The following is a 25,528-nucleotide window of genomic DNA, read 5'->3' on the forward strand; positions in this document are numbered from 1 at the left end:
TTTTCTTATGCTGCTTTTTTGCAAATTGTGCAAAATAATATTTATTTTCATTTTCTTGCACTTCATAAAAATGTGTGTATCTCAATAATGAACGGAGTTGGTCCTGTGGTGAGCTTTAAAGGGTTAATGACGACATTTCTAAACCCACAAGACCGAAAAAGCTCAAGAAAGAAAAGGAATCGGCAGATAGAACTACAGCCCCGTGTGACGAAGCTTTTATTTTGAAAAGAAAAACATGACAGGAAATGAAAGTGGTAGGGGAGGAAAAAAAGAAAACAACTAGCCAAAGCAAATGAGCAGTGATTCAGAGATTAAGCACATAAACTGACCTGGTAATGCCTGAGTCTCTTCACCTCCTCCTCATTGGCCGTCTCGGCCACCTTAAAGACCAGCGACGTCTCGCGAAACCTGAGATTCTCCGTGGGGACGTAACCGTCCAGGAAGATGTTGATACCTGGAGGAAGGATGCAGGAAGATCAGGACATGCTTTGGGTCCACTTAGCGACGGTGATATTAAGGACAAATACCACCACTTGTTTCTTCACACTTTTACAGAGGTGTGGTGCAATAACGTTTTTACCCTCTCTGACGCTGAAGGGCATGGTAACGACTCCATAGGCGCTCGGCACTCCGTACAGACAGCAGATGAAGTCCGACAGGTAGTCCAGCACGCTCAGATCGTGCTCCACCACGATGATGTACCTGCAACGCAACATCACGTTTAAGAGCGGCGGTGCACCTCCAGGGATCAAACCGAAGCTTTGAAGTGACAAACCTGTCGGGGGTGATGAGTGAGCGGATGGTGATGGCGGCCTTCAGCCTCTGTTTAACATCCAGGTAACTGGACGGCTCGTCAAACATGAAACTGCAGCAGAAGAGCAGAAACAAGAGGACGGCGGTCAGTCTGCGAGCTCGGCTCTCAGCTCACAGACAAAACAATACAATGTTTGTTAAATATTAAATAAATAAGCTTTCGGGCTGTTTCCTCACATGTCAGCTCTCTGGATGCAGACGACAGCACAGGCGAACCTCTGCAGCTCTCCTCCGGACAGATCCTCCACGTTTCTCTCCCGCAGGTGACTCAGATCTGCAGACAAACACAGAGATGCAATTAGAAATGTTGTTTATACGCAGCATTAAAAAAAATCCAAAACAGGGGGAAGATCCCTGGGATTAAACGCTTATTTTAAGAATAGGAATAGTTTCTGCACACAAACTGGTTTATCAGCTCCACACGGAGACACACGCTTTCTTTAAATATGACCCATGAAATTACTCTCGTTCCAATGAACTGTGATGTGTCACATGGTCCTCACAAGAGTAAATAGTGTGTATCAACCTAAAAATACTAACACACCACTGTGTTTGTTCATAACGGCACTAAACTGTTTACAGTCGGCATGTAAACGCTTCCACATGAAGGTTCTTCAGCTTGTAATTAAGAGTGTGTGTGTGTGTGTGTGTGTGTGTGTGTGTGGGTGTGTGTGTGTGTGTGTGTGTGTGTGTGTGTGTTGGTGTGTACCAAGTTGTTCGCAGACAAGGTCCTGCGTGTCTGTGTCATCTTTCCTGCTCAGGATGGCCCCTACTGACCCCTGTAGGTGGAGACGAAGAATTACAACCGGCCATCAGAGTGAACGCCCATGCCAACAGGAACGATATATTCAAGGAAAAGTCGGGAACCTTGACGGTCTTTGGGATCTGGTCGACGTACTGCGGCTTCACGATGGCCCGCAGATCGTCCTCCAGGATTTTGGTGAAGTAGTTCTGCAGCTCGGACCCTCTGAAGTAGGTCAGGATCTCCTGCCAGTCTGGAGGATTCTGGGATTTCAAAGTACGGATCATTAAAACACAAAGCTTCTGACAACGAGGTCAATGTGTGGAAATGATCCCCGAGGGTGAAAAACTCCGGGGTCTGTATCAGATCCAGGATGATGAACTGAGTGTCTGCACTGAGGCCTAGTATAACAAAAAGAAGCATTACTTTGAATGTGAATCATGCAAAGCTGGGCTGACAGAGTCCATGTAACCATAACTTGGTGTGTTGTCCTGCACAAGTTAATCTGTTCGTAGCTTTTCAAGCAAAAAGGTTTACTGTGTAAATGTCCCTGAATTCTGTTCCTTGCGACACATCTGTCTTATGGAACAGATGTGCAAATTGTTCTACTTTACTAACAGGAAATATGGGATTTGTAAGGATACTTAAAGAAAATTAATAACAAAAGTGCAAAAATTCCAGAAAAGTATCAGTAAGTTGTGGGTTTACAATGAATGAGCTGAACAACATGAGTAAATGAGTCAAACTGAATTACAAGGGAGGAGTTTTGTTTTTAAATGGAACTTTAGAACCTAATCAAGAATTTCCTTTTGGCTTTGGCTAAAGATTTCAACCATCGTTAGCAGTGAGAAGAGCATGTGATAAAGTTACCCGACCGGTCGGTGGAGCCACACCATAATCTTTTCCTGTTGCTAAACTGATGGCCAGCAAACCAAACATGGCAACTCCACCCAAACATTATCTTCTCAGGCCAGCAGCAACATGACTGCTGGCCTGTGTGTGTGTGTGTGTGTGTGTGTGTGTGTGTGTGACGTGTGAACACTCACATCAAACTTCCCCAGGTTTGGTTTCTGTTTTCCGGCCAGAATTTTCAGAGCTGTGGACTTGCCGATACCGTTGGTCCCCACCAGCCCCAAAACCTCACCGGCCGGGGATAGGCAGCCTGCACCAACACACACACACACACACACACACAACACACACACGACACACCACACACACACACACACACACACACACACACACACACACACACACACACACACACACACAAATACATCTGACCCACCATAACAGACTTCAACATAAGCTAATAATCAAATAATTTCATCATTTAGTGTCAGCTTTCCTTTCAGGTGTTTCTGCTTTGGTTTGACGGCTTTTCTTTGCTGCCATGGTTCTAAAATGACTTCATTGCTGAGCAATAATAATAATAATGAGCTCTTACTTAAACCCAAAGTCTTAGCAGTGTTTCATTACATAGATGGGTTACCTGGGTATGTTTGTGTACTTCAGAGACTTGAAGACTGATTAGTCACGTCCCATGCTTTTATTTTGAAAGTCCAATTGCTGGTATTGAACTAGAGCTGTGCTTCCTGTCATGATGTGACGATCCTCGATGTCATTCAGCTGCCTCTCTTTAATCAGGAATTACTCTGTGCAGCTCCATGAGCCCGTTAGGGTCCGCTTACGTAAAATGACATAAATGTCATCATCAGACGGTTAAGACGAGGGTCTGTGCGGACGTTTGAATGCCGCTGTTTCAGTGACCACGCAGACTCGTCAGCAGAGAACTTGACATGACAGCGCAGCAACTTCTCAGGAATGACTACATGGACAGCAGCTCTCCAGCTGTTCGCGTCTGCAACAGAGTATATTCAGAGTACGGTGGTCGTACAGACTCGGACAGCACCATCACAGCCCTGGGTTAGGACCTCAGTGGAGAGGCAGCTGATTATTGCTTTTATTTAAAGCATAAAAATCATTAACAGTTGAAACATTATTTTTATTATTCTCCCCTCCAAGGTCAACCTCTCACTTTTTAAAGGTCCTCTTGTTGTACGGAGAATGAGCATCAACTTGTCTGGATCATCAGAGCTGGCTCTCCAGCTATGAGCAGTAGCAGGTTCTCAGTTGAGGAGTCCAGCTTCCACCCAGAGGGCATCAAGTGAGAAGAACACTCACAGGGTTGCAGACCTGAGTGGACGTAAACTTCTGTTTGCTGTTGAGATCATCACGTGGAGCTCGATCCCCTTTCACGGATCCTAAATCTCCTCCAGGAAATCAAAAGAGCGATCTTCACTTTTGATTTCATCTCCAGGGAGATTCTTTTATTTGTGTGAACAAAACAACTTGTTTCTCCTCAGATCCCGCGAGATGTTCCAACAGAAGTCCGTGTTGGACAGTGCTGCAAAACCACACCTGACCTGATGTGCAGCCTCCAGGCTGAGAATCTGTGGACCCTCCAAACAAAAACTGAACGCACTATCTATTAACCAGTGTTAACTAAAATTAGAATCATAGCACATGGTGGAGGTGATCAGAACTAAAGGAGCGATCCAAGAATAACAGCTACGCTGGAACTTAATTCCGACCTGTTTCCCGAGGTTTTTGTAACATGTCAGAGGAAACACTGCTCAGCTGTGAAGTGAAGGTAAACAGACTGGAGGTTTATCGCCGTACCGGTGCAGTTTGAAGGAGTTGGCGCAGTATCTGTGTGTGGTTTCCTTCTCCAGGTTGCTGGGAAGGTTGACGATCGACAGTGCTCCAAACGGACATTTCTGCAAGGAGAAAAGGTCACGAAACAAACTTCAAAAACACTCTTAATAGTTTAAACGTTGTGACTAAAAGCAGTCTGAAAAGATCCTGCTAGATATTCAGGCGCTAAGATTACCTTGATGCAGATGCCACAGCCTATGCACAGAGACTCTGAGATCCACACTATCTTACTCTGTGGAGTCACCTCAATACACAGTTTACCTGAAGACACACACGGTTCACATTTAGACACATTTCTCTCTCACTCTAGTTTGTGCCGTCGGTGCGATCATCTCCACACTCACCCATACGGACGACCGGGCAGCTCTTCTTGCACTCCTGACGGCATTTCTTAGGTTTGCATTTGTCATGGTTGACGATGGCGATCCTGGTGTTCTTATCCGCCATGATTGAGGGCGGGAATGATGGACGTTAGCACCTGTGGAGCTGGAGAAACAAATTGATATCTGAGGAGCTGGTTTTGAGAAAATGTGATTAAACATACAAAGAGAAACAGGAACAATTTATAAACTGAGTCATGATTAGCATGCAGCTGCCCAAAACCATCCAAAAAGTCTCTAAATGTAGAGTGCAGCAGTCGGGGTCAAACCTGCGTCCACATGCACAATGTTAACTCTGCTGAAACAACACATTCGCTTCTGAACAAACGCTCTTTTTATTCAACAATAGAGTGCTGCAAATCTCCTGCCTAAACCAGCCTCTGGCTGCATTTAATACCTGCTGTCTTTAATTCTGATCCTGGTCTGGTGTGTGCGTATCTAGGCCCCCAGGAGTCGGGCCCATTTGAGCTTTGCAGTCTTTTGTAAAGGAAGAGCGAGCCACACCAGGGTCCATTTAAAATTCTGCCCTTTCATCGTTGCTTCACGTCTGTACGCATGTGTCTGGAAACACCCGCTTCAACTCATTTAAACAATCTGTGCCCAACTTTCTTTTTAGTTCGGCATTAATTTAACTCATAATATTAATTATTTTAACTAGCTGTATTCTAGCATGACGGGCGGTGGCGACGAGCATCAAACTAGGGATTTCTCCTCCAATAACGCGCTGATCTGTGGTGCATACATATGCCGAATTAATAAACTACCCATAAACACTTTAAAAATGTCTTGGAATTATAATCTCATGACTGTCTGCTACGGTGAGTGATGTGAAACATCATAACTTGGGAGATTTACGAATGGAATTTGGCGCATGATCTTGTCGGTAAAAGAAAACGCAATATTTTCAGGGCCCGTCTCTCAGCAATACGAGCAAACAGGGGAAACCACACTGACTGACTCCCAACAAGCTGTAACCATACAATTACACTGGATAACGGACCAATTATAAAGAGACGCTTGTCCGGTGGAAGCGAAGTTTAGGATGTTCATTGGAGAATGCTAACGGCTAGCTTCACGATATTAGCAGCGGAGGCCCAGCAGCCCGACATCTGCTCGTTTCTGTGGCAATAAAAACGTCAAAAGCAATAATATCCAGGGCGATGAGTACGCAAACTCACCCTTATCCGGCTCCAGCTACCCTGTTAAGAAGGGATTAGAAGAGAAGACACGTTTAGAGACAAAAACTGTGGGGTGAAACTTCTGTTTTTTTTCCAGCAACGTGTTCCTCTCACGGGCTGGAAGCCGGCAGGAAAGATGGCGGGAGTATCGCAGATAGCATGCGACTGCTTGCTCAGCGCTGGTGACGTGTATAAGAAGCGACGCTGAGGCGCAAAAAAGTGGGAGATTCGAAGTGTGTAAATAGAAGCGGATTTAAACTATTTTGGACGTGCAGCCGTATTTCTGATGCACTGACACGACACCCCGGAGACCTGTACTAACGTGTCTGTGAGTCGGCTTCAATAACTGTGACGTAGATTGAGTTTTAGTGGTTTTGAGAGCGTTTAGAGTTGAGAAGTGTCAGCTGCTGGCGACTAGCTAGTCATAAATAACTCCCAAATAAGTCACTTTTTAGCTGAAATGGATGCTCTAGCTTTGTCATTTAGACGAAGAAGTTTACCAAAAGGTCCCCTTATTCCTAAACAGAACTTACATTTTCTGTATTTTCTATTAAATGTTAATAGAGCTCGAAATGTTTAAAATATGCATAAAGGTTTGCGTCTGGTTATAATCTAGTTAAAATAGATGGTACCAGTAGTTATATTTATAAGCCGAACTTTACCTAATGGTCAGCTTATTATTAAAATACAGTTATATTTGCTTCGTTGATTAAGTTGTATTTACTAAGTGTGAATAAACCTTAAAATATCGAAAACATGAACAGACGTGGGTGCTAGGTTACTGATCTCCATGAACCTTTTGAGAAAAACGCGTCAGATTTTCCATCAGAGTGTGCTGAACTTGTGTTTTTTTGTTTTAAAGTATGGCGACACCGAGCAAGACACCACCTGGAGCTGACCCGAAGCAGCTGGAGCGGACCGGGACGGTTCGGGAGATCGGCTCCCAGGCGGTGTGGTCCCTCTCTTCCTGTAAACCTGGTAAATACACCCTCACACCCCCCCGCCCTGCATACAGTCTGGTGTGTGAACAGATGACTGTAAACATCTTTCAGAAGTGGACACAATCTCAGAAATTGTGTTATTTTTCTCTTTGGAGCTGTTCATATGCATATCCACATTTTCACAGCGTAGTAAGCAGTTTGCATTACTGCACAATTGCCACGTTTGGATCAATTTCAGAGGCCGTTGGGATCAATTCTAGTCTGATGTGTTTGCCCTCTACGTGTCCAGGTTTTGGAGTGGATCAGCTAAGGGATGACAACCTGGAGACCTACTGGCAGTCGGATGGGTCGCAGCCTCACCTGGTCAACATACAGTTCAGGTAACGTTTTCCAGCTTCTGTACAAGAGAAGTTAAAGTAAACCTGGAAAATGTACATTATCTTTAACTGGAAGGTGTTGTTAATTTTATTTGTGTGTGCTGCTGCTGACAGAACCTTACTCTTTTGCTTTGTCATTAATTCACTTTCTTTAATATGTGACCTGTGGAGTAAAGGAGGAGGACGACAGTGAAGATGTTGTGCATTTATGCTGATTATAAGTCAGACGAGAGCTACACCCCGAGTAAGATCTCGGTGCGAGTCGGCTACAACTTCCACAATCTTCAAGAAATCAGGGTAAAGCTTAGTGTATATATCTCAATAAAATAAATAATTAATAAAAATAATCTGGTTTTCATCCGGAGGTTTCAAAATCACTCAGACCCTCCTCTTCCTCGTCTTCCCCTCTGCAGCAGCTGGAGATGGTGGAGCCCAGTGGATGGATTCACATCTCTCTCATGAATCCAGTAAGAATTAATATTTTTCCAACCTTTAAATTTTACCAAAACAGGACTCTGTAACATCCTGCTCTGTGGTCTCTGTTTGCATTTCTGATTGTCTCTGGTCGACAGGGTGTAACTGAATGTAAAGCCTTCGGTCAGGGGACAGAATCCAGTCATTTACTCACTGTGGAACATTTGAAGGCTTACCATCTGTATAAACGTGTAGATGTAAATACTGACACCCAGCCACAGTGACTGAAAGACGGAGAGAGACATTTGTGCCCTTATTTTGCACTCTTTCCCATAATGGCCAAAGTCAGGGAACTAAAGTCTCTGTGCAGTTAACTACTACACCTACTGATTAGAAAGTGTGCAGATTTCCCTCCACAGGCGACTGTTCAGTGTTTTTATAGAAGGAAACAACAGCACTGACCATTTAATCGCTGCCTTCATTGTCTGTGCTGAGCCGACGTGTAGTTGGCATTCAAAGGAGGGGCAGGTTGTAGAAGTAAGCTTTCAGAAGGGTTTGTGGTTATGATGATGTACAGCGGATAACAAAATTATTCGTTCATTGTGCAATGACCATTCATTCGTTAATTCATACCTTCTTTGCACTTTTTATCCACTTTAAAGTTTATTGTGTTGTTTTGTTGTGTTTAGTGCTGAAAGGGGACAGTTTTCTAATTTCACTGTATTTTTGTACAAAGTGTGACTGTGCGATGACAATAAGAGTTATCTTATCTTAAAATCAAGAGAACAAAGAAGTTCTGTAAAAACGTGTAAACAAACAAACAAAATTAAAAATGACTGAATTCATGTTTTTGTACCTAAACCTGAGCCGGAACTCAGACATAACATTCGACCACCATAAAAAAGTTTTTATGAATGCAAGCAAATAAATGTAATTTGGAATCTTGATTCAAAAATAATATTGTGCTTTACACTTTTATTCTTTGTTTTTGGTAAGACAGTAAATTTAAATAAAATGCATGGATAACAGCAAAAATTATTTATTAGCATTAAAAATGAACGTTTTATGAGCACTGGGTGCTTCTGCTTGTACACATTGGTGACTTAACCATTACAGAAACATAAAAAGTGAATTTGATCATTATAAATACTGTTCATTTAGGGTGGCATAAACCTTACACTGGCCGGTGGTCTGATAAATTTGTGAAGCACTGTTCCTGCAAAAATAGACGTAATGCAGAAAAATAAGGCGGCGCTTCTCCACCTACGACTTGTGGGGGTCTTTACATGCCACCAAGTGCAGTAACCTACAGCTCTTATGATTGGACAGTGACTATACACTTGTGTGTTTTGTTTGTTTTTCAACTCAGGGGAGCTAGAGATGCGTTTTTGTAAATTCTTGTGTTTAAATATGGTTAAAAATGTCATTACAACATTAACAGAATGTAAAAGAAAAGCATGTGCTGTTATGTAATACCAGTTTGTACCACAAGATGGAGCAGTGAGTCAGTCTAATGAATGCAGCGCTCCCCAATCTCTGGGCCACCGACTGGAGAGTTGAGGCTCAGGTGTGAAATTTATGGTTTTCATCGTTTTTATGGTAACTCTGTTTCTCTGGGTCTTTTCCCATGTGTTATGTATAAATCCTCTTTTTTTCTTTTTTTTGGTAATGGTACTGCTTTTATTTTGTTGTATTTATCCGCGACACCTTAAAGGCCGGTCCGTGGCACAGAAAAGGTTGGGGACTGCTGCTGTAATATTTATTTAAGCAGCACATTCTTCTCAATGGGAGCACCTAACACAGAAACATTGAACTTAAACAGAACAGCACAACAGGTTAAAGTTGTAGTTAAAATTAGCAGATTATAAGTATCTTTAAAGAAGTGGCTTGATGCTCGGTCACTCTGTGGGTGTGTGTGTGTGTGTGTGTGTGTGTGTGTGTGTGTGTGTGTGTGTGTGTGTGTGTGTCTCGGTTGTTTTTCAGCGCACAAACGAGCCCATCAGCACATTCATGATCCAGATCGCCGTGCTGGCCAACCACCAGAACGGGAGAGACACGCACATGAGGCAGATCAAAGTTTACACACCCGTGGAGGAGAGCTCGATCGGCAAGTTCCCACGATGCACCACGGTCGACTTTATGATGTACCGGACCATCAGGTGATCTGGACGTGACCCAGGAACCCCAACAGACTTATATCTGGAGCTGCTGCAGATCATTATCAATGAGAGGAACATCAGTGAAGCTGCCAGTGTTGAATATTTAAAGATGTTCAGTCAGAGTCATAGACCCAGTCAGTGTTGGTTTACATGCTTTAACAATGAGTTTCCACACAGAGTGAATGCTTTGATATGAATTTGGTTCCTAAATTTAACCTTTTTGTCTCTCGCAGTATAAAAAAATGTTTGTGCCTACACATTGTTTCCTGTTGTGGATTGTTAATAAAAAGGTAAAAAATAAATGTTTCAAAAATCCAGAATGTGACTGTGTTCGTGTAGAAAACTAACTTTATTCTGTAGCTGTGCTCAGTCTTATGCTTCTTGGTTTAGTCACAGATGTTGTTGCTTTACTTGAAGAAAATGAGGTTTGAAAACAGTAATACGTTGATGATGCAGGAAAATGTTCTATTCTGCTGATGTTGGACCTCAGTCGGCCTTTGATATGGTTGACCACCACTTTTCTGTAGCGGTTTCTAAGTGCAGGTCATCCTTCACTTCCCTTACCTATGGTGTGCCACAAGGTTCTGTATTGGGACCCTTATTGTTTCTAATATATCTACTTCCTTTTCAGCATATTTTGAGCCCCTTTGAGTAGGGCTGTGCGATATGACCAAAATCTCATATCCCGATATAAGAATTCTATCGTCCCGATAACGATATAAATCACAAAAATGTAACATTTTCTGTAAATTCTGTGAATCTCGGGCAGCTCGACTTGCGGGAAGTGTTTCCAGCTGCGCGTCATGTAGCTGGAGTCGAGTGTTTTAACCGATGCATGAAACGATACATTTTTAGACATAAGTTGTAACGGCCGCCGTTTTCTTTGTGAGTATTTATTACACGGCGTGCTGCGGGGAAAAGCCTGTTCTAACGTTTGAGTCTAAGGTTTATTTTTTAGCACCTGGCGGCTCTTTTTTACTTCTCATCCGTAAATAATCTGCTCTTTCACGTGATTCAGTTTATTTTGAAAAGTCTCAACAGGATCTTGAGCTTTATTGTGAAAGGTTTATGTGGAACATAAACAAGCGGACACGCGATGGTTACCGTCATTGTTGCTAACGACAACGCATAAAAACAGGCGCTTGTCCGTCCGTAGTGTGGTTATATTAAATATAAGAGAAAGAGAGAACTTTAAGAAATTAATATAGCCACTACAGTGACCATCAAAACGATGAAAAAATATTGCCGTAAACAGTTTATTTTGCGACACCACGAAACAAATGATAGCGTAAAATGAAACGATAGCTGTTTTTATATCGTCATCTGATATATATCGTTATATCGAACAGCCCTACAGTAATGCGTTGTGCTGGCAGACATGCACTTACGATGATGAAAGCTCTAGGTCCCCTTTCGACATTTGTGAAATCGTCTATCAGGAACCTTGGGGTAACTTTTGACTTTCCTCTTACTTTGGATGTTCAAATCTCTGGTTCCGTCTTTCTTTTATCACTTATCACTGCTACATTAAGTCCTGTAGTGTCACACACTGAACTGGAGGTGGTTATACATGCATTTGTTTCATCATGTTTGGACTATTGTAACTCACTGTTTATATGTCTAAACAAAAACTCCTTGGAACAAAACTCTGCAGCAAGGCATAAACTTAAAATCTCAGTTTTTTACTGTCACATAAGTGGTTGCCTGATTCACATGTTGCTGCAGTTTGTAGTCACAGTAGTTGCTCTAGCTTCACTTTTACTAGCTCTTGCTGCAGTTTAGCTGCCTAACTTTCCATCTGTAGTTTCAGATGTTAAGTAGTATCAGTGTTTGATTAAGTTGTGGAAGTTTCCATAACTAGCACCAGATGGCGATGTAGCTTGGGTATTTCATTTAGTTGCACCAGTTTCAGCTGCTGGTATAATTTATTTGTATCAGTTACTCAAGTTTCAGTCATTTCAGTTTCACTAACTTGACAATGTTGGTGTTGTTAGTTGCAGGCATGGTGTCAATGGTTGCTTCATTGCAGTGGTACTTTCACCCGTAAGCGTAGGTGCAAATCTTGAGATACTTGCCATGTTTAGTTTTAGCCATTACAGTTTTATAATTCCTGTAGTTTCAGAGGCTGACTCATTTGCAGGAGTTGCAGTTATACATATTGCTGTGGTCTCATTGGGTGCTGAATATATATTTATTTGCAAGTGTTGTTTGCATTTGCTGATTATGTATTTACAGATTTTTAACTGACTAGGAGGTAACGGATAAAAATGCAAACTACAAACAGACCTATGATGTTTAAAGTTACTAAACAGTGTCTACTTCAAACTGTTCTTCCTGGTAAAAGCTAAAGTCTGTTAACTCCTCCCTCTTCTACCTGAAGCACAGCAGCTCCAGTCTGTCCACATATTTTCTGGAATAGTTTCACCACTATGTAACAGAAACTCACACAGTCACTGACACTGAGAGGAGAAATGGCACAGAAAGGAGTTCAGCTGGACCGAGAAACCTTCTCTTGTTCCATCTGTTTGGATCTACTGAAGGATACGGTGACTATTCCCTGTGGACACAGCTACTGCATGAACTGTATTAAAATGCACTTTGATGAAGAGGAACGGAAGGGAATCCACAGCTGCCCTCAGTGCAGACAGACTTTCACAGCGAGGCCTGTCCTGGAGAAAAACACCATGTTAGCAGCTTTAGTGGAGCAGCTGAAGAAGACTGGACTCCAAGCTGCTCCAGCTGATCACTGCTATGCTGGACCTGAAGATGTGGCCTGTGATGTCTGCACTGGGAGGAAGCTGAAAGCCATCAAGTCCTGTTTATCTTGTCCAGCCTCTTACTGTGAGAAACACCTTCAACCTCACTATGATGCAGCTCCATTAAAGAAACACAAGCTGGTGGCCCCCTCCAAGAAGCTCCAGGAGAACATCTGCTCTCATCATAAAGGCCATGAAACAGTCCCAGCTGCAGCAGAAAGGACTGAGAAGCAGAAGGAGCTCGAGGTGAGACGACTAAACATCCAGCAGAGAATCCAGGAGCGAGAGAAAGATGTGAAGCTGCTTCAACAGGAGGTGGAGGCCATCAATGGCTCTGCTGATAAAGCAGTGGAGGACAGTGAGAAGATGTTCACTGAGCTGATCCGTCTCCTCCAGAAAAGAAGCTCTGATGTGAAGCAGCAGGTCAGATCCCAGCAGGAAACTGAAGTGAGTCGAGTCAAAGAGCTTCAGGAGAAGCTGGAGCAGGAGATCGCTGAGCTGAAGAGGAAAGACGGCGAGCTGGAGCAGCTCTCACACACAGAGGATCACAACCAGTTTCTACACAACTACCCCTCACTGTCAGCACTCAGTGAGTCTACACACTCATCCAGCATCAATATTCGTCCTCTGAGCTACTTTGAGGATGTGACAGCAGCTGTGTCAGAGACCAGAGATAAACTACAGGACATTCTGAGAGAGGAATGGACAAACATCTCACTGACAGTCACTGAAGAGGATGTTTTACTGTCACCAGCAGAGCCAAAGACCAGAGCTGGATTCTTAAAATATTCACATGAAATCACACTGGATCCAAACACAGCACACAGACATCTGTTATTATCTGAAGGGAACAGAAAAGTACATTAATGAGACAAAAACAGACTTACTCTAATCATCCAGACAGATTCACTGATTATTATCAAGTCCTGAGTAGAGAGAGTCTGACTGGACGTTGTTACTGGGAGGTGGAGTGGAGAGGGGGTGGAGTTGATGCAGCAGTCGCATACAAGACTATCAGCAGAGCAGGAGAGTCAGATGAATGTGGATTTGGATTTAATGACAACTCTTGGTTATTGAGCTGTGACAGAAAAAGTTGCAAATTTTTGCACAAGAAAGTCCAAACTGTCCTCTCAGGTCCTCGGTCCTCCAGAGTAGGAGTGTACCTGGATCACAGAGCAGGTATTCTGTCTTTCTACAGCGTCTCTGAAACCATGACTCTCCTCCACAGAGTCCAGACCACATTCACTCAGCCGCTCTATGCTGGACTTTGTCTTTTTATTGATCATGGAGACACTGCAGAGATATTAAACTGAAATAGACAGAAGTCACTGAAGGACAGCTAGTTCCTGTTTCTTTGGTCTCCAGCATTGCTGTCAACAGTGATGGAGATTTTGAAAAGCGGTCAGAGTGGCACCAGAAAGTTCTTTGAAAGTAAATTCTGCTAGACCAAAAACAATTTCTAATTAGCTTGTATGAAGAAGATCATAAAATCTAATAAAAATGAACAAACATTAATGAACTTCCGTTTTTATATCAAGAAGACACTAGTATTATAAATGTAATTGTTTTATTATGAATAGTATTGTCTAAGCTCACAGATCAAATGTTACACTCTGAATAAGACTTTTAATTTCAGTCCTTCCAGCACACAAAATCACACGTATTCTACTAGAGAAGATGTGGATTTTATAGACACTCAATCTGAAGACTTGCTTAATGTAAACCCTCCTGTGTGAAGTTTGTTACATGTTTGAACTGATACATGCTGATTTTCTTTTTTGTTGTTGTTGATTTTTGTGTTTTAACACAGAGGAGTTATTTGGTTATTTGAAGAAATATTGAAATGAAAATCTTGATTTGAATCATCTGCTGCTGTGGCATATGTAACTCATTACTGGTATTTTTTTTTATATCAGGTGTGGCTATAACTTAGACTTTCTGCTGGTCTGTTTTCTGACCTTAATCATGTTAGATAGTGTTTTCCAAAGCGATTCATGATGATAAAAAAAAAATTTTTAAAAAGTAAAATAAATGTACATGTCCAAACGGTTCTCATGTTCTCTCCTGTTTCTGAACGCATAACATAGAGACGTGTTGAGTGGCCGAAAGCGTAACATACCAACAAGTTGTCTCGTAGCGTAGTATGTTACGTTTTGGGATGAGAACATGTTGGAAAAACCAGCAGAAGGCACAATGCAGTGTTTCTGACATGTGATTGGATGAGCAGCCTACAGCCCGCCTCCAAAGTCTCCCAGTGATTATGCAGATGAGGAAACTGATGTGTTTGCCAGAGAGTACAAAGGTGTTCAACCATGAACTTAGCACAACAAGTGAAACACACACACATACACTCTAAACCCTGATCTGACTCATGCAGATGATTCAGTATCTTTCTGTGCCCTTCCTGTTTAGCTGCTTTTGGACGAATCCTGATTCTCTTTCTCTGCTTTGGTTAAGCAAACAGGTTTGATTCGTTGGTCATGAGTGACGTGTTTAGCAAAAAACAAACAAACAAAAATATGTTGTTGGAGACTGTCTCTCATTTACAAATTTCCTCTGGCTGCAGAAGTTGAAGAAGAGACTGTCACTGCGTGCTTGTATGATTTTTTTTTTTTTTTCTCTTCCAAAACAGGGGGAAGATCCCTGGGATTAAACGCTTATTTTAAGAATAGGAATAGTTTCTGCACACAAACTGGTTTATCAGCTCCACACGGAGACACACGCTTTCTTTAAATATGACCCATGAAATTACTCTGTTCCAATGAACTGTGATGTGTCACATGGGCCTCACAAGAGTAAATAGTGTGTATCAACCTAAAAATACTAACACACCACTGTGTTTGTTCATAACGGCACTAAACTGTTTACAGTCGGCATGTAAACGCTTCCACATGAAGGTTCTTCAGCTTGTAATTAAGAGTGTGTGTGTGTGTGTGTGTGTGTGTGTGTGTGTGTGTGTGTGTACCAAGTTGTTCGCAGACAAGGTCCTGCGTGTCTGTGTCATCTTTCCTGCTCAGGATGGCCCCTACTGACCCCTGTAGGTGGAGATGAAGAATTACAACCGGCCATCAGAGTGAATGCCCGTGCCAACAGGAACGATATATTCAAGGAAAAGTCGGGAACCTTGACGGTCTTTGGGATCTGGTCGACGTACTGCGGCTTCACGATGGCCCGCAGATCGTCCTCCAGGATTTTGGTGAAGTAGTTCTGCAGCTCGGACCCTCTGAAGTAGGTCAGGATCTCCTGCCAGTCTGGAGGATTCTGGGATTTCAAAGTACGGATCATTAAAACACAAAGCTTCTGACAACGAGGTCAATGTGTGGAAATGATCCCCGAGGGTGAAAAACTCCGGGGTCTGTATCAGATCCAGGATGATGAACTGAGTGTCTGCACTGAGGCCTAGTATAAGAAAAAGAAGCATTACTTTGAATGTGAATCATGCAAAGCTGGGCTGACAGAGTCCATGTAACCATAACTTGGTGTGTTGTCCTGCACAAGTTAATCTGTTCGTAGCTTTTCAAGCAAAAAGGTTTACTGTGTAAATGTCCCTGAATTCTGTTCCTTGCGACACATCTGTCTTATGGAACAGATGTGCAAATTGTTCTACTTTACTAACAGGAAATATGGGATTTGTAAGGATACTTAAAGAAAATTAATAACAAAAGTGCAAAAATTCCAGAAAAGTATCAGTAAGTTGTGGGTTTACAATGAATGAGCTGAACAACATGAGTAAATGAGTCAAACTGAATTACAAGGGAGGAGTTTTGTTTTTAAATGGAACTTTAGAACCTAGTCAAGAATTTCCTTTTGGCTTTGGCTAAAGATTTCAACCATCGTTAGCAGTGAGAAGAGCATGTGATAAAGTTACCCGACTGGTCGGTGGAGCCACACCATAATCTTTTCCTGTTGCTAAACTGATGGCCAGCAAACCAAACATGGCAACTCCACCCAAACATTATCTTCTCAGGCCAGCAGCAACATGACTGCTGGCCTGTGTGTGTGTGTGTGTGTGTGTGTGTGTGTGTGTGACGTGTGAACACTCACATCAAACTTCCCCAGGTTTGGTTTCTGTTTTCCGGCCAGAATTTTCAGAGCTGTGGACTTGCCGATACCGTTGGTCCCCACCAGCCCCAAAACCTCACCGGCCGGGGATAGGCAGCCTGCACCAACACAACACACACACACACACACAAACACACACACACACCCACACACACACACACACACACACACAACACACACACAACACACACACACACACACACACACAAAAACATCTACCCACCATAACAGACTTCAACATAAGCTAATAATCAAATAATTTCATCATTTAGTGTCAGCTTTCCTTTCAGGTGTTTCTGCTTTGGTTTGACGGCTTTTCTTTGCTGCCATGGTTCTAAAATGACTTCATTGCTGAGCAATAATAATAATAATGAGCTCTTACTTAAACCCAAAGTCTTAGCAGTGTTTCATTACATAGATGGGTTACCTGGGTATGTTTGTGTACTTCAGAGACTTGAAGACTGATTAGTCACGTCCCATGCTTTTATTTTGAAAGTCCAATTGCTGGTATTGAACTAGAGCTGTGCTTCCTGTCATGATGTGACGATCCTCGATGTCATTCAGCTGCCTCTCTTTAATCAGGAATTACTCTGTGCAGCTCCATGAGCCCGTTAGGGTCCGCTTACGTAAAATGACATAAATGTCATCATCAGACGGTTAAGACGAGGGTCTGTGCGGACGTTTGAATGCCGCTGTTTCAGTGACCACGCAGACTCGTCAGCAGAGAACTTGACATGACAGCGCAGCAACTTCTCAGGAATGACTACATGGACAGCAGCTCTCCAGCTGTTCGCGTCTGCAACAGAGTATATTCAGAGTACGGTGGTCGTACAGACTCGGACAGCACCATCACAGCCCTGGGTTAGGACCTCAGTGGAGAGGCAGCTGATTATTGCTTTTATTTAAAGCATAAAAATCATTAACAGTTGAAACATTATTTTTATTATTCTCCCCTCCAAGGTCAACCTCTCACTTTTTAAAGGTCCTCTTGTTGTACGGAGAATGAGCATCAACTTGTCTGGATCATCAGAGCTGGCTCTCCAGCTATGAGCAGTAGCAGGTTCTCAGTTGAGGAGTCCAGCTTCCACCCATAGGGCATCAAGTGAGAAGAACACTCACAGGGTTGCAGACCTGAGTGGACGTAAACTTCTGTTTGCTGTTGAGATCATCACGTGGAGCTCGATCCCCTTTCACGGATCCTAAATCTCCTCCAGGAAATCAAGAGAGCGATCTTCACTTTTGATTTCATCTCCATGGAGATTCTTTTATTTGTGTGAACAAAACAACTTGTTTCTCCTCAGATCCCGCGAGATGTTCCAACAGAAGTCCGTGTTGGACAGTGCTGCAAAACCACACCTGACCTGATGTGCAGCCTCCAGGCTGAGAATCTGTGGACCCTCCAAACAAAAACTGAACGCACTATCTATTAACCAGTAATAACTAAAATTAGAATCATAGCACATGGTGGAGGTGATCAGAACTAAAGGAGCGATCCAAGAATAACAGCTACGCTGGAACTTAATTCCGACCTGTTTCCCGAGGTTTTTGTAACATGTCAGAGGAAACACTGCTCAGCTGTGAAGTGAAGGTAAACAGACTGGAGGTTTATCGCCGTACCGGTGCAGTTTGAAGGAGTTGGCGCAGTATCTGTGTGTGGTTTCCTTCTCCAGGTTGCTGGGAAGGTTGACGATCGACAGTGCTCCAAACGGACATTTCTGCAAGGAGAAAAGGTCACGAAACAAACTTCAAAAACACTCTTAATAGTTTAAACGTTGTGACTAAAAGCAGTCTGAAAAGATCCTGCTAGATATTCAGGCGCTAAGATTACCTTGATGCAGATGCCACAGCCTATGCACAGAGACTCTGAGATCCACACTATCTTACTCTGTGGAGTCACCTCAATACACAGTTTACCTGAAGACACACACGGTTCACATTTAGACACATTTCTCTCTCACTCTAGTTTGTGCCGTCGGTGCGATCATCTCCACACTCACCCATACGGACGACCGGGCAGCTCTTCTTGCACTCCTGACGGCATTTCTTAGGTTTGCATTTGTCATGGTTGACGATGGCGATCCTGGTGTTCTTATCCGCCATGATTGAGGGCGGGAATGATGGACGTTAGCACCTGTGGAGCTGGAGAAACAAATTGATATCTGAGGAGCTGGTTTTGAGAAAATGTGATTAAACATACAAAGAGAAACAGGAACAATTTATAAACTGAGTCATGATTAGCATGCAGCTGCCCAAAACCATCCAAAAAGTCTCTAAATGTAGAGTGCAGCAGTCGGGGTCAAACCTGCGTCCACATGCACAATGTTAACTCTGCTGAAACAACACATTCGCTTCTGAACAAACGCTCTTTTTATTCAACAATAGAGTGCTGCAAATCTCCTGCCTAAACCAGCCTCTGGCTGCATTTAATACCTGCTGTCTTTAATTCTGATCCTGGTCTGGTGTGTGCGTATCTAGGCCCCCAGGAGTCGGGCCCATTTGAGCTTTGCAGTCTTTTGTAAAGGAAGAGCGTGCCACACCAGGGTCCATTTAAAATTCTGCCCTTTCATCGTTGCTTCACGTCTGTACGCATGTGTCTGGAAACACCCGCTTCAACTCATTTAAACAATCTGTGCCCAACTTTCTTTTTAGTTCGGCATTAATTTAACTCATAATATTAATTATTTTAACTAGCTGTATTCTAGCATGACGGGCGGTGGCGACGAGCATCAAACTAGGGATTTCTCCTCCAATAACGCGCTGATCTGTGGTGCATACATATGCCGAATTAATAAACTACCCATAAACACTTTAAAAATGTCTTGGAATTATAATCTCATGACTGTCTGCTACGGTGAGTGATGTGAAACATCATAACTTGGGAGATTTACGAATGGAATTTGGCGCATGATCTTGTCGGTAAAAGAAAACGCAATATTTTCAGGGCCCGTCTCTCAGCAATACGAGCAAACAGGGGAAACCACACTGACTGACTCCCAACGAGCTGTAACCATACAATTACACTGGATAACGGACCAATTATAAAGAGACGCTTGTCCGGTGGAAGCGAAGTTTAGGATGTTCATTGGAGAATGCTAACGGCTAGCTTCACGATATTAGCAGCGGAGGCCCAGCAGCCCGACATCTGCTCGTTTCTGTGGCAATAAAAACGTCAAAAGCAATAAAATCCAGGGCGATGAGTACGCAAACTCACCCTTATCCGGCTCCAGCTACCCTGTTAAGAAGGGATTAGAAGAGAAGACACGTTTAGAGACAAAAACTGTGGGGTGAAACTTCTGTTTTTTTTCCAGCAACGTGTTCCTCTCACGGGCTGGAAGCCGGCAGGAAAGATGGCGGGAGTATCGCAGATAGCATGCGACTGCTTGCTCAGCGCTGGTGACGTGTATAAGAAGCGACGCTGAGGCGCAAAAAAGTGGGAGATTCGAAGTGTGTAAATAGAAGCGGATTTAAACTATTTTGGACGTGCAGCCGTATTTCTGATGCACTGACACGACACCCCGGAGACCTGTACTAACGTGTCTGTGAGTCGGCTTCAATAACTGTGACGTAGATTGAGTTTTAGTGGTTTTGAGAGCGTTTAGAGTTGAGAAGTGTCAGCTGCTGGCGACTAGCTAGTCATAAATAACTCCCAAATAAGTCACTTTTTAGCTGAAATGGATGCTCTAGCTTTGTCATTTAGACGAAGAAGTTTACCAAAAGGTCCCCTTATTCCTAAACAGAACTTACATTTTCTGTATTTTCTATTAAATGTTAATAGAGCTCGAAATGTTTAAAATATGCATAAAGGTTTGCGTCTGGTTATAATCTAGTTAAAATAGATGGTACCAGTAGTGATATTTATAAGCCGAACTTTACCTAATGGTCAGCTTATTATTAAAATACAGTTATATTTGCTTCGTTGATTAAGTTGTATTTACTAAGTGTGAATAAACCTTAAAATATCGAAAACATGAACAGACGTTGGTGTTAGGTTACTGATCTCCATGAACCTTTTGAGAAAAACGCGTCAGATTTTCCATCAGAGTGTGCTGAACTTGTGTTTTTTTTTGTTTTAGAGTATGGCGACACCGAGCAAGACACCACCTGGAGCTGACCCGAAGCAGCTGGAGCGGACCGGGACGGTTCGGGAGATCGGCTCCCAGGCGGTGTGGTCCCTCTCTTCCTGTAAACCTGGTAACTACTCCCTCAGACCCCCCCTGCATACAGTCTGGTGTGTGAACAGATGACTGTAAACATCTTTCAGAAGTGGACACAATCTCAGAAATTGTGTTATTTTTCTCTTTGGAGCTGTTCATATGCATATCCACATTTTCACAGTGTAGTAAGCAGTTTGCATTACTGCACAATTGCCACGTTTGGATCAATTTCAGAGGCCGTTGGGATCAATTCTAGTCTGATGTGTTTGCCCTCTACGTGTCCAGGTTTTGGAGTGGATCAGCTAAGGGATGACAACCTGGAGACCTACTGGCAGTCGGATGGGTCGCAGCCTCACCTGGTCAACATACAGTTCAGGTAACGTTTTCCAGCTTCTGTACAAGAGAAGTTAAAGTAAACCTGGAAAATGTACATTATCTTTAACTGGAAGGTGTTGTTAATTTTATTTGTGTGTGCTGCTGCTGACAGAACCTTACTCTTTTGCTTTGTCATTAATTCACTTTCTTTAATATGTGACCTGTGGAGTAAAGGAGGAGGACGACAGTGAAGATGTTGTGCATTTATGCTGATTATAAGTCAGACGAGAGCTACACCCCGAGTAAGATCTCGGTGCGAGTCGGCAACAACTTCCACAATCTTCAAGAAATCAGGGTAAAGCTTAGTGTATATATCTCAATAAAATAAATAATTAATAAAAATAATCTGGTTTTCATCCGGAGGTTTCAAAATCACTCAGACCCTCCTCTTCCTCGTCTTCCCCTCTGCAGCAGCTGGAGATGGTGGAGCCCAGTGGATGGATTCACATCTCTCTCATGAATCCAGTAAGAATTAATATTTTTCCAACCTTTAAATGCTGCATTTTACCAAAACAGGACTCTGTAACATCCTGCTCTGTGGTCTCTGTTTGCATTTCTGATTGTCTCTGGTCGACAGGGTGTAACTGAATGTAAAGCCTTCGGTCAGGGGACAGAATCCAGTCATTTACTCACTGTGGAACATTTGAAGGCTTACCATCTGTATAAACGTGTAGATGTAAATACTGACACCCAGCCACAGTGACTGAAAGACGGAGAGAGACATTTGTGCCCTTATTTTGCACTCTTTCCCATAATGGCCAAAGTCAGGGAACTAAAGTCTCTGTGCAGTTAACTACTACACCTACTGATTAGAAAGTGTGCAGATTTCCCTCCACAGGCGACTGTTCAGTGTTTTTATAGAAGGAAACAACAGCACTGACCATTTAATCGCTGCCTTCATTGTCTGTGCTGAGCCGACGTGTAGTTGGCATTCAAAGGAGGGGCAGGTTGTAGAAGTAAGCTTTCAGAAGGGTTTGTGGTTATGATGATGTACAGCGGATAACAAAATTATTTGTTCATTGTGCAATGACCATTCATTCGTTAATTCATACCTTCTTTGCACTTTTTATCCACTTTAAAGTTTATTGTGTTGTTTTGTTGTGTTTAGTGCTGAAAGGGGACAGTTTTCTAATTTCACTGTATTTTTGTACAAAGTGTGACTGTGCGATGACAATAAGAGTTATCTTATCTTAAAATCAAGAGAACAAAGAAGTTCTGTAAAAACGTGTAAACAAACAAACAAAATTAAAAATGACTGAATTCATGTTTTTGTACCTAAACCTGAGCCGGAACTCAGACATAACATTCGACCACCATAAAAAAGTTTTTATGAATGCAAGCAAATAAATGTAATTTGGAATCTTGATTCAAAAATAATATTGTGCTTTACACTTTTATTCTTTGTTTTTGGTAAGACAGTAAATTTAAAAAAAATGCATGGATAACAGCAAAAATTATTTATTAGCATTAAAAATGAACGTTTTATGAGCACTGGGTGCTTCTGCTTGTACACATTGGTGACTTAACCATTACAGAAACATAAAAAGTGAATTTGATCATTATAAATACTGTTCATTTAGGGTGGCATAAACCTTACACTGGCCGGTGGTCTGATAAATTTGTGAAGCACTGTTCCTGCAAAAATAGACGTAATGCAGAAAAATAAGGCGGCGCTTCTCCACCTACGACTTGTGGGGGTCTTTACATGCCACCAAGTGCAGTAACCTACAGCTCTTATGATTGGACAGTGACTATACACTTGTGTGTTTTGTTTGTTTTTCAACTCAGGGGAGCTAGAGATGCGTTTTTGTAAATTCTTGTGTTTAAATATGGTTAAAAATGTCATTACAACATTAACAGAATGTAAAAGAAAAGCATGTGCTGTTATGTAATACCAGTTTGTACCACAAGATGGAGCAGTGAGTCAGTCTAATGAATGCAGCGCTCCCCAATCTCTGGGCCACCGACTGGAGAGTTGAGGCTCAGGTGTGAAATTTATGGTTTTCATCGTTTTTATGGTAACTCTGTTTCTCTGGGTCTTTTCCCATGTGTTATGTATAAATCCTCTTTTTTTCTTTTTTTTGGTAATGGTACTGCTTTTATTTTGTTGTATTTATCCGCGACACCTTAAAGGCTGGTCTGTGGCACAGAAAAGGTTGGGGACTGCTGCTGTAATATTTATTTAAGCAGCACATTCTTCTCAATGGGAGCACCTAACACAGAAACATTGAACTTAAACAGAACAGCACAACAGGTTAAAGTTGTAGTTAAAATTAGCAGATTATAAGTATCTTTAAAGAAGTGGCTTGATGCTCGGTCACTCTGTGTGTGTGCGTTTGTGTGTTTTTCAGCGCACAAACGAGCCCATCAGCACATTCATGATCCAGATCGCCGTGCTGGCCAACCACCAGAACGGGAGAGACACGCACATGAGGCAGATCAAAGTTTACACACCCGTGGAGGAGAGCTCGATCGGCAAGTTCCCACGATGCACCACGGTCGACTTTATGATGTACCGGACCATCAGGTGATCTGGACGTGACCCAGGAACCCCAACAGACTTATATCTGGAGCTGCTGCAGATCATTATCAATGAGAGGAACATCAGTGAAGCTGCCAGTGTTGAATATTTAAAGATGTTCAGTCAGAGTCATAGACCCAGTCAGTGTTGGTTTACATGCTTTAACAATGAGTTTCCACACAGAGTGAATGCTTTGATATGAATTTGGTTCCTAAATTTAACCTTTTTGTCTCTCGCAGTATAAAAAAATGTTTGTGCCTACACATTGTTTCCTGTTGTGGATTGTTAATAAAAAGGTAAAAAATAAATGTTTCAAAAATCCAGAATGTGACTGTGTTCGTGTAGAAAACTAACTTTATTCTGTAGCTGTGCTCAGTCTTATGCTTCTTGGTTTAGTCACAGATGTTGTTGCTTTACTTGAAGAAAATGAGGTTTGAAAACAGTAATACGTTGATGATGCAGGAAAATGTTCTATTCTGCTGATGTTGGACCTCACGTCGGCCTTTGATATGGTTGACCACCACTTTTCTGTAGCGGTTTCTAAGTGCAGGTCATCCTTCACTTCCCTTACCTATGGTGTGCCACAAGGTTCTGTATTGGGACCCTTATTGTTTCTAATATATCTACTTCCTTTTCAGCATATTTTGAGCCCCTTTGAGTAGGGCTGTGCGATATGACCAAAATCTCATATCCCGATATAAGAATTCTATCGATAACGATATAAATCACAAAAACATTTTCTGTAAATTATGTGAATCTCGGGCAGCTCGACTTGCGGAAAGTGTTTCCAGCTGCGCGTCGCGTACCTGGAGTCCAGTGTTTTAACCGATGCATGAAATTATACATTTTTAGACATAAGTTGTAACGGCCGCCGTTTTCTTTGTGAGTATTTATTACACAGCGTGCTGCGGGGAAAAGCCTGTTCTAACGTTTGAGTCTAAGGTTTATTTTTTAGCACCTGGCGGCTCTTTTTTTACTTCTCATCTGTAAATAATCTGCTCTTTCACGTGATTCAGTTTATTTTGAAAAGTCTGAACAGGATCTTGGGCTTTATTGTGAAAGGTTTATGTGGTACATAAACAAGCGGACACGCGATGCTGTTACTGTCATTGTTGCTACTACAACGCATAAAAACAGGCGCTTGTCCGTCTGTAGTGTGGTTATATTAAATATAAGAGAAAGAGAGAACGTTAAGAAATTAATATAGCCACTACAGTGACCATCAAAACGGTGAAAAAATATTGCCGTAAACAGTTTATTTTACGACGCCACGAAACAAATGATAGCGTAAACTGAAACGATAGCTGTTTTTATATCGTCATCTGATATATATCGTTATATCGAACAGCCCTACAGTAATGCGTTGTGCTGGCAGACATGCACTTACGATGATGAAAGCTCTAGGTCCCCTTTCGACATTTGTGAAATCGTCTATCAGGAACCTTGGGGTAACTTTTGACTTTCCTCTTACTTTGGATGTTCAAATCTCTGGTTCCGTCTTTCTTTTATCACTTATCACTGCTACATTAAGTCCTGTAGTGTCACACACTGAACTGGAGGTGGTTATACATGCATTTGTTTCATCATGTTTGGACTATTGTAACTCACTGTTTATATGTCTAAACAAAAACTCCTTGGAACAAAACTCTGCAGCAAGGCATAAACTTAAAATCTCAGTTTTTTATTGTCACATAAGTGGTTGCCTGATTCACATGTTGCTGCAGTTTGTAGTCACAGTAGTTGCTCTAGCTTCACTTTTACTAGCTCTTGCTGCAGTTTAGCTGCCTAACTTTCCATCTGTAGTTTCAGATGTTAAGTAGTATCAGTGTTTGATTAAGTTGTGGAAGTTTCCATAACTAGCACCAGATGGCGATGTAGCTTGGGTATTTCATTTAGTTGCACCAGTTTCAGCTGCTGGTATAATTTATTTGTATCAGT

The 25,528-nt window shown here is 42.3% G+C and overlaps 3 protein-coding genes and 2 pseudogenes across 4 annotated transcripts in view; 3 read left to right on the plus strand and 2 right to left on the minus strand.

Annotated features, from left to right (window-relative positions):
• abce1 (ATP-binding cassette, sub-family E (OABP), member 1) overlaps positions 1-5,984 on the minus strand; it is a 10,424-nt gene extending 4,440 nt beyond the window's left edge. Inside the window, 12 exon segments of the mRNA XM_042216052.1 lie at positions 330-454; positions 581-702; positions 776-865; positions 991-1,087; positions 1,523-1,592; positions 1,681-1,818; positions 2,602-2,704; positions 2,706-2,717; positions 4,238-4,335; positions 4,449-4,534; positions 4,618-4,759; positions 5,832-5,984. Of these exon segments, the coding sequence (XP_042071986.1) occupies positions 330-454; positions 581-702; positions 776-865; positions 991-1,087; positions 1,523-1,592; positions 1,681-1,818; positions 2,602-2,704; positions 2,706-2,717; positions 4,238-4,335; positions 4,449-4,534; positions 4,618-4,720 (1,044 nt within the window). The 5' untranslated portion in view covers positions 4,721-4,759; positions 5,832-5,984.
• Positions 5,985-6,007: 23 nt separating this feature from the next.
• Positions 6,008-10,042, plus strand: LOC121812891 (anaphase-promoting complex subunit 10-like). Of its 2 annotated transcripts, none has more exons than XM_042216055.1 (6): positions 6,008-6,159; positions 6,694-6,809; positions 7,062-7,152; positions 7,326-7,446; positions 7,563-7,616; positions 9,547-10,042. In XM_042216055.1, exons 2-6 carry the CDS (start codon positions 6,695-6,697, stop codon positions 9,724-9,726), a joined length of 561 nt encoding a protein of 186 aa, XP_042071989.1. In that variant the 5' UTR covers positions 6,008-6,159; position 6,694; the 3' UTR covers positions 9,727-10,042. The 2 variants fall into 2 exon arrangements, with proteins under 2 accessions (XP_042071989.1, XP_042071988.1); XM_042216054.1 differs by having other exon boundaries at positions 6,019-6,159; positions 6,692-6,809; positions 7,532-7,616.
• Positions 10,043-12,142: 2,100 nt separating this feature from the next.
• Positions 12,143-14,494, plus strand: LOC121812888 (annotated as a pseudogene).
• Positions 14,495-15,141: 647 nt separating this feature from the next.
• On the minus strand, positions 15,142-19,906 carry LOC121812890 (annotated as a pseudogene).
• Positions 19,907-19,938: 32 nt separating this feature from the next.
• Positions 19,939-23,916, plus strand: LOC102303967 (anaphase-promoting complex subunit 10). Its single transcript, XM_005951304.3, has 6 exons — positions 19,939-20,079; positions 20,614-20,731; positions 20,980-21,070; positions 21,244-21,364; positions 21,481-21,534; positions 23,421-23,916. The coding sequence occupies exons 2-6, from the start codon at positions 20,617-20,619 to the stop codon at positions 23,598-23,600; spliced, it is 561 nt and encodes a 186-aa protein (XP_005951366.1). The 5' UTR covers positions 19,939-20,079; positions 20,614-20,616; the 3' UTR covers positions 23,601-23,916.
• Positions 23,917-25,528: the final 1,612 nt, after the last annotated feature.

This window comes from Haplochromis burtoni, unplaced genomic scaffold (genome assembly GCF_018398535.1).
Source record: "Haplochromis burtoni strain Fernald_Lab_line unplaced genomic scaffold, NCSU_Asbu1 Contig_906, whole genome shotgun sequence".
NCBI classification, from domain to species: Eukaryota; Metazoa; Chordata; class Actinopteri; order Cichliformes; family Cichlidae; genus Haplochromis; species Haplochromis burtoni.

Bases quoted from the DNA above. Each gene is read 5' to 3' on its own strand.
- LOC121812891 (XM_042216054.1), top strand. From the start codon at position 6,695: ATGGCGACACCGAGCAAGACACCACCTGGAGCTGACCCGAAGCAGCTG. The intron at 6,810-7,061 runs GTAAATACACCC...CTACGTGTCCAG, and splicing joins CCTCTCTTCCTGTAAACCTG to GTTTTGGAGTGGATCAGCTA. The intron at 7,617-9,546 runs GTAAGAATTAAT...GTTGTTTTTCAG, and splicing joins ACATCTCTCTCATGAATCCA to CGCACAAACGAGCCCATCAG.
- LOC102303967 (XM_005951304.3), top strand. From the start codon at position 20,617: ATGGCGACACCGAGCAAGACACCACCTGGAGCTGACCCGAAGCAGCTG. The intron at 21,071-21,243 runs GTAACGTTTTCC...TGTGGAGTAAAG, and splicing joins CTGGTCAACATACAGTTCAG to GAGGAGGACGACAGTGAAGA. The intron at 21,365-21,480 runs GTAAAGCTTAGT...TCCCCTCTGCAG, and splicing joins ACAATCTTCAAGAAATCAGG to CAGCTGGAGATGGTGGAGCC.